The sequence below is a fragment of the Eurypyga helias genome, unplaced genomic scaffold (assembly GCF_000690775.1).
Source record: "Eurypyga helias isolate BGI_N326 unplaced genomic scaffold, ASM69077v1 scaffold19131, whole genome shotgun sequence".
In the NCBI taxonomy this organism is placed as follows: Eukaryota; Metazoa; Chordata; class Aves; order Eurypygiformes; family Eurypygidae; genus Eurypyga; species Eurypyga helias.
The window spans coordinates 1-7992 of NW_010232955.1; the positions used below are offsets into that span (position 1 = coordinate 1).

The 7992-nt window shown below is 42.4% G+C and overlaps 1 protein-coding gene across 1 annotated transcript; it reads left to right on the forward strand.

The window, feature by feature from the left end:
• The first annotated feature begins 3136 nt into the window (after positions 1 to 3136).
• ERH (enhancer of rudimentary homolog (Drosophila)) lies at positions 3137 to 7541 on the forward strand. The gene is made up of 3 exons (XM_010161585.1): positions 3137 to 3224; positions 4369 to 4489; positions 7036 to 7541. The coding sequence occupies exons 1-3, from the start codon at positions 3218 to 3220 to the stop codon at positions 7136 to 7138; spliced, it is 231 nt and encodes a 76-aa protein (XP_010159887.1). The 5' UTR covers positions 3137 to 3217; the 3' UTR covers positions 7139 to 7541.
• The last annotated feature ends 451 nt before the right edge of the window (positions 7542 to 7992 follow it).

Here is a 7992-nt window from a genome sequence, read left to right on the forward strand (position 1 = left end):
GCTGCCCCGCCGCCGGAATCTCCCCGGCACGAAGGCCGATTGCTCTTGGGGAGGGAGAGGGGGGAAGGCTTCTGGCCTTGGCGTGGAGCGGGCTTGCCCGGGCGATTCAGCTCTTTCTCAGGGCGCTTCTCGCGAGCGCTGGCTTCGCGGATCCGTCGAGCGTGCATATATTAAGTGGCTGACTTGCGTTCATTGAAGCTGTTTCTGCCCATGCTGTTTTCCCTGCTCCTCCCCAGTATTTGGAGGAGGGAGAGGCGGTGGGCTGTTTGAATGGCCCGCTAAAGCACAAAGGCCTACCGGTCACAACAGTGTGTTCCATTCGCCTGCTGAATTTGAATGTGCCGAAGCAAGCTGTTGTCATGCGGTGGGAGGACGACCGTTTCTGGGTTTGTGGCAAAGTTCTGCGTCTGCCTGGCGCTTGCTTAAAAGCAGTTAACTTCTGCTAGGACGAGCAGCAACAAGCCCTGCCCCTGTTACTAAAGTGAAAGACGACACTTAAACCACTTTTTCTGCCTAGAAGGCGTAACTGAAAGACATTTAGGTGTGCACGGTGTGCTACTTGTGTTTGCATCGCTGTGCCTCTTATTCTTACAATATTTACCTTTTTTTTTTCCCACTTTACTGTTGAATAGACTAAAATTGGTAGAAGCTTCTGTAGAGGCCAGAGCACTTTGAAGCACAAAGAGCAGAGCACAAAGAAGATGCTGCTTTGCTCCTAAGTCCTGCTGGTTTGGCTGTGATACCATGTGGTATCTTGTTCATTGTCATACTTAACAGCAGCCAGTACAACTATGATTTTAAAGAAAATGCAAGAAAATTCAACGTATACATTGGAATAATAAAAATCAGTATTGGGTTCTTCCACATAACATGGTTGTAATTTATGAAGATTTATGGATCTTCCCTTGTTTTGGTTTTCCTTTTCCTAATAATAAGATTTATACCTATGGGAAAACATAGGAGTTACTAATCACACTGATTTTCGGCCAGTCATCTAAGCACATATTCAGTAGGGCAAGTCATAGTTGGAGAAAACTTTTATCAGGCTTCTGAACTTACCACCTTTTTGCACTTCTGGGGTAGAAGAGGAGGAGCAATTTTACAGAATCATGCATTAATGTTTTTTCTTTAAGGTAAAATAATGGGAAGTTCCCAAGGAAGTGAACTAGCTTACATGTCTGGCTCACTGATACTTTTTCCTATAATCTGATTATTAGGATATTTCAGGATATATACATTCATTTAGTACTCAAAGAATGGGAGGGTTAACCTGGGTACTTACAGGCCAGAAAACTTAAAGTGATTCCTCAGCAAAACTCTGGGAGACCGAATACAGAATTCATTCAGTTACAATACAGTTCTGTAACTCTAGTCAGTTCAGTTTTATCTATGCTCTCTTAGGTTTTATCCAATAGACTTTTTTAATACTGAGTTTAGTTGAAAGAGACAAATATGTGTACATAATCAGACACCACAGATGCAGTTTGCAAAACATTCTGATGCTAAAGTAACACAGCTTTATTTGGAACATGCTGGCTGAACAGGCTGATGCACCTTGTCAGTTGTTAATAAGGGATTCTTAGTTAAATGCTCCCAGGAAATCGAGTTGCAAGTCCTGGAACCAAGCCTTGTCATCAGTGACCAGCAATTAAAAATGACAGTGCTGTTAAAAGTCCTTCATAATACAGTTTGGCAGAGTTATTTGGACTACCTGGTAAGACAGGCTGTTCAAGCACACTGCACTTAGGAACGGTCAGATACCACCCCCCTTGAGGGATTAGTTTCAAATCTAGCATCCTCTGGCATACACAGAAGTGGACTTAAATGGTCTAGTCCCCTTAGTACGGTTTTTGTTACAGTGCGTAGCTCCGAATTCCCCTCTTTTTCCATTTCTTTTTGAGAAAACTTGCTGCCTTTGTTACTCTGTGTGACTTTTTCCTGTGCTTCTCCGAATCTCCTTCTACCATGTTATTTGAGACAGATTTTAAAGAACTGACACCTATATTTCAGGCACAGGAACACTATCAGTCATAGTATACAAATACGTACTTTTTTCCTTGTATGTTCCTTGTAAATTTGCCACTTTTGTTTTCTGTCACCACGTTTGAACTCTGAACTGGTACCTTCACTGGTATGTCCGAAGCGTGATTCAGGCTGTTTCTATCAGCAGCCGATCAATTTAAGCCCCGACAATATGCTTTGGTATTCGCGGCGTGTCTGCGATTGCCTCTGTGAATATTACATGTTGTGGGCTCACCTCATATATTAGCATTGGAAATATTGGATCCGATTAGCGGCACTGGAAACGGTGTTTTGTAGAATGCTTGCAAACCTTCTGCGCTGTGTAACCTTGTTAATTAGATAGCAGGTTGCGTACGAGTCAAAAATCTTGCTTGTTGTTCGCTCAACTTACTTGCTGTTGCCAGGTGAAAAATATTAAGGAAATAATGCAGGCCACAGACTGCAATCACCTCCGTCTTTCCTGCAGAAGAACAAGCTTACAGGCTGACGTCTGGAAAAGTTCTCTCTGCCATAATTACCGTTTCAGTAGACTGTTGAAGTATGAAAAAATCAGCGCATGGGTTTTGCAGGAAATAATCCTGAAGACTAAGTGCGGATTTGTTGTATAATTTGTGTTCCCTTGGAGTTCAGTGAATAACTCAGAATACCTATTTGTGGTAGAATCTTTAAGGTGAGACTGACAGTGAAGCTGAGTTGGACTCCCAACTTGCTCTTTAATTGGGGTATTTGGAACTATACTAACAGCTTGCGTTTGGAATAAATAAGCAAATGTACTAATAGTATAGCTTTTTGACTTTATTGCTTTGCTTTCCTGTTTAAATAAAACCTACTCTTCCTGTGGTACATTTTTTTCAACTCAGTAGCTGCTTTGCTGGCGATTTTACACATTTTAAACTTACGTAAGGATTGATAAGGCCGATTGGAAACAAAAGTTATTAACTCAGCTCAGATGACCAGTTAAGTACTATTCAAAAAACGTCTGTCCTTGATTGCTGATCCAGTGTTTTGATGTTATGTATCTTCTTAGTGCTTCATTCAGACAGATAATCCAAACAAAAAAATCATTCCAATTTTGCGAGTAACCTGTTTTCTTCGTGTTGGTTTTGTTTTCCAGTCTCACACAATTCTACTTGTCCAGCCTACCAAGAGGCCAGAAGGCAGAACATATGCTGATTATGAATCGGTGAATGAGTGCATGGAAGGTGGGTGCAGGCCTGGTAGACAAAAAGTGGCGTTAAACCCTCATTTTTGACATATTCCCAAAATTGCTCACTAAGAAAATAAATTGCTGTTCATGTTTTCCCAAGGTAATCGTTTGCTAATGTTTTAACAAAGTAAAATCAGCTATTCTTTGTTTCTGAAGCTTCCTTTTTATATTAAGTGTCGTCTTTTTATTTAACTGGATGGAACTGCATTCAGCTCATGAAAGTAGGCAGCATTCTTGGTGGAGCCTTGTGGCAGCCTTGCCTGGATGCATTTCATTGCAGGATCACAGCCGCCTACCTCTCTGGCTAATTTTTGTGCTAGACATATGAAGGAAAGGTTGCTGTTGGAAAGAAAGTGAAAGTATGTGTGCAGCTGTGTTATAATTTGCAGCCTCATTGCACGCATGCCAGAGAAAAAAAAATCCTGTGTGACTTTAGGAGACCGATACTGAGCTTGGAAAGCAGGTTGAAGTACTACAGCTGTATGATTTAAATGTGGAAATCCACTTAACATTAAAAATTCTAATTCCAGGAAGTTTTACGAGGCAAACAAAAGCATCATGAAGACCATGTAAAGCCTCCATGCTCACTTCAGCATTACATTCTTCCGAGATGTATCTGAATTATTTATAGGCTAGCTTAAATAAAACTGATTTAAATTCATATACAGGCTTGTGCTGTCACTCTTACCTCAGTAGCCCTGTTTGACTCGTTCATCAAGAATGATCTCTTATGAGATTTCAGAAGCTTTATTTGACATTAGTTCTCTCTCAGGTGCTTGTACAGTAGGAATATATGTTGCAATTGCTGTCTTAAAATTACCGGAAAGAATTTCAGGTTTCCATTGGACCTTACTGCATGGAAAGTTCCATCTTTGACAGAACTAAAACTTTCTTTCTCTAGATGATGATCATGCTTCTTTCCATGCATCTTACTGATTTCACAGTACGATGTTTCAGTGCAAATAGCTAGGACAAAAGCATTTCAAGTCTGCAAAATCAGTGTAAGAAGGTTATGTGTGTGTTTTCATGGCAGTTATCTCTAAACTTTCCCAATATCTGTGGTTCCATATCTGAAGAATTTTCAGTAATTGCAGTTGTTGTTTTTTTAATATTGCATCGTTAATCTTGTTTCTCTGTAGGAGTCTGCAAAATGTATGAAGAGCATCTGAAGAGAATGAATCCCAACAGCCCGTCCATTACATATGATATCAGCCAACTGTTTGACTTCATCGACGACTTGGCCGACCTCAGCTGTCTTGTGTAAGTTCAGGTGTACTAGTCCATTTGGAAGTCTTCCCTGTCAACTTTTACGTGTTTTATGTGAGATGCGGTAAGGTTCTGGGGTTTTTTGGAATAGCTGTGACAGTAAGGCAGCAGGATTGCAGCTGGCATGCCACGTTGCCTGCTCCGATTAATTGCATTGGAATGAAGTATTTTAAAGAAAGCTTAGAAGCTGACGGTTCCACTTGGATGTTAGTCACATTGAAACTCCCAGCGTTTCAAATACTGAAGTCCAACAGTTCAATACATCTACGTATTTTATTAATCTGTTTAAATTGGGGCTGTAGCTGGCTTGGTGTGGTTGTTCTGGTAGAAGGATTATTCAGCTGAGGGCTGTACTCATGTGGTAGGTAGAAGTCTGTAGAAGTGCGTTGCAGCCAGCTGTTTATTTTGATCAAAGAGACAGCATGATGGAGGTCTCTAAATCCGAGTGATGCGACTGAGGAACCGATGAATCCTCCGGAGAGCCCTAGCTAATTTCTTTAAGCATCCTTGTGAAGACATTTCCAGTTCTCATCTGTGTGTTGAAGTTGTGGGTGAGCAGAGGTGGTCCTGGGTGCTTTCCATTCTGACTGCATGGTGAAATCTAGTGTTAAATTTCACTCTTCGGAGCATAGCACTGTAACTAAATCACTTTGTCTAGATCATGCGTGCTTTCCATGCCATAAATTTCAAGGTAATGACCGGATAGGACATTGATAGCAACTTTGCAGAAATTCTGTAGGAGCAAGGATACAGATCTCACATTCCAATACCAACAATTTTGGCTTTCTAAGCTCAGAATTCCAGAAACTGTGTTTAAGCCATTGAGTATGTGGTGTGGACATTCCTGCAGCTGTACTGCTCTGTCTGAGATCCCAGTGCCAGTGCTTGTGCTGCAGCTGCACAGTGAACAACCTTTGCCAGTTAATTCCAGCTTAAAATAAAAACCTATTTAAAAAAACCCCTGTGCATCAGATTGCTTCCCTTTAGATTCTGATGTACATACAGAATATAGGTTACTGATCGTGACTTACTACAAATGCCGTTACCAAAGTTTTCAGTAGAAGAAGTAAAACAGAATTACAGTTTCTGCAGTTACCTTGTTCCTAGACATTCTGCCGCGTTCGATCATTGGGTGCCGTAGGGCTGGGCTGCTGCAGTTTGAAAGACACACTTTGGTTTTGTTTATCTAACAGACTGAAGCTAACTACTTGCTTTAGGAAGTAGCAACTGTTTCCTCATGGAGTCTTGTGCCTTTCTCAGTTAGGCTTGTAAACTCAGCCTTGTGCCAAATCCCACCTCAGCTCATCGTCTTCCACCAGATGGCACGCGTAGCGTTCCAGGCTTGTCCTGTGTTCGTGGAGATTCCTGAAGTACTCGCTGTCTGGTCCGGCAGCGTAACGTTAGGAAAGGATTAGGGTGGAAATCAGTAACTTCCCGAAACTAACATTGCTCCTGCTGTGCTGGAATTACTACCGACTGTCAATATATACTGAAACTCTTTCTCTGGCCTTGAACCAGTCCAGCTGGGTTTTAAATAGCAAGGCTTCCTTAGAAACAGTATACTTAGGGTTTTTCCTTAGGTAAGAACTGTAAATCATTCTGGATTGAGTTAACTCTGGATTTTTACTTCGCTTCTTACCAACGATCATCTCACCCTTCTTACCCGATTAGAAATACGTGTACCAAGATTTAAAGGCTGACCGGGAGTTCAGTCGCTCTCGAAGCATTCACTGAATAGACCACCTTCATCAAAAAGCGTTCACGTTAGGGGGAAAGGAGGGCATGGATCTACAAAGATAACTCACACAATTTGCTTTTGTTTTATTTTTGGTCTAACCCTGCTTCAATTCAACAGTGTCTTGAGTAACCGAGTTCTCCGGCCCTGGCAAGACATCTTGCTAGTGGACGACTTTTTTATCAGCTACCCCCGGGTAGCAAAGAAAATGCATCTGTGGGTTCTTGTTTTCAGTTTGCTTTCTACGAAGTCTCCTTGTTCGTTAGATGTAAGCTTGCCGTCGCTGCCAACTGGCAAGAATCCGTTGTCACACATCTACGAGTCTGCCTTTCCTCTGGGAGATCGTGCTTTTATGTATTTTTTTAAAAATTCCAAACGGAAGTGGAACACTTGAAAACTCACCTGAGCACTTGCCTGAAGTAGCGTTGAAGAAGCGTTCGGCTCATTAAGGCGCAAATTAGGTTGTTTCCTGGTGGAACTGTTCTTCATTCTGAGCTCCACGGTATTAAGGTGCTCCTTGCGTTTTCTCCCATAACTAATGGGATTCCTGAATTCAAATGTGAACACACTGTGATCCAGCCCTTCAGTAATCATTGGAGCACCTGGTTTTATTTCAGGTTCTTACTGATCTGCCGGGTAACTGGTTTTTAAGGAATGGGATAAGTCTCTGCTGAGTGGCAATTCCCATCTAATTGTGCTATTACTTGTGTTCTGTGCTCCGCCTCGTAGACTTGAGGCCGCTTAACTGTTCGTGACGTTCCTCTGCGCTAGGAGAGAGACTGATTAATTCTTTGTTTCCCTCCAGTTACCGTGCTGATACTCAGACATACCAGCCGTACAATAAAGACTGGATAAAGGAGAAGATCTACGTCCTCCTCCGCAGGCAGGCCCAGCAAGCGAGCAAATGAGGGGGCGGGGGGGCACGTCGTGATGTGGGTCTGGGGGAGGGCTTGGACAACAGGTGTGTACAGAGTGTAGTAGTGAACGTTTTGTATTATAGTCATCCTGTTGCCATCTTGTTAAACTCTTTAGCCAGGACTGAATGTACCGTTAGAGATGCAAGGATTTTCTTGGGTTTGACCATTTCTTTTTCCAGTGTAAATGGAGAAGAAAGCGCAACATCTTCAGGAGAGTTTTAATTTGGGTTTTATCCTCTGGTTAGCTAATAGTCCTACCTTGTTTGAACCCCTCGGGCTGTTCACATTGTACTTCACCACATTCACTCTATGTGCCCTTCTGTGGCGTTTCCAACATTTGGTTATGTCCTTGAGACGGTCTTAATGGGGAATAAAAAACTACCCTTTAGTTAAACTCGGGTGTTGAATTTTGTGGGTTTTGCCAAACAACAAATTAAATCCTTCCTGCCGGTTTGCCGGGGGCTTGAGAGGTGATGTGGGTGGAACCAGCAGTTGCTTGCTGTATTACAGAATGGCTCAAATTCTGGCCTGCCAAGTTAACTTCTCTAGCCAAATCTTGACTTCTGTCTTTCCTGGGGATCTGTGGGAAACACAACCTATCCTCTTGCACTCTAACTCGATCTTTCTGCCAGGCATTATGCTCAGGTAAGCGTGCCTGCTCTGGGACAGGTGGTGGGTAACGGCAGGCTGAACGCATTGCATCAGACTCCGCAAATTAGTCTGCTTCCAACCTTCCCCGATAAGGGAATAGGCAAAGCAAATCGTTTTGACTGGAATCTGCCCCAAACTGCATTTTTCACCTTACACAAAGGATAAGGACTTAACTGCTTGCACGCACTGTGAAA

Bases quoted from the DNA above. Each gene is read 5' to 3' on its own strand.
- ERH (XM_010161585.1), top strand. The intron at 4,490-7,035 runs GTAAGTTCAGGT...GTTTCCCTCCAG, and splicing joins GCCGACCTCAGCTGTCTTGT to TTACCGTGCTGATACTCAGA.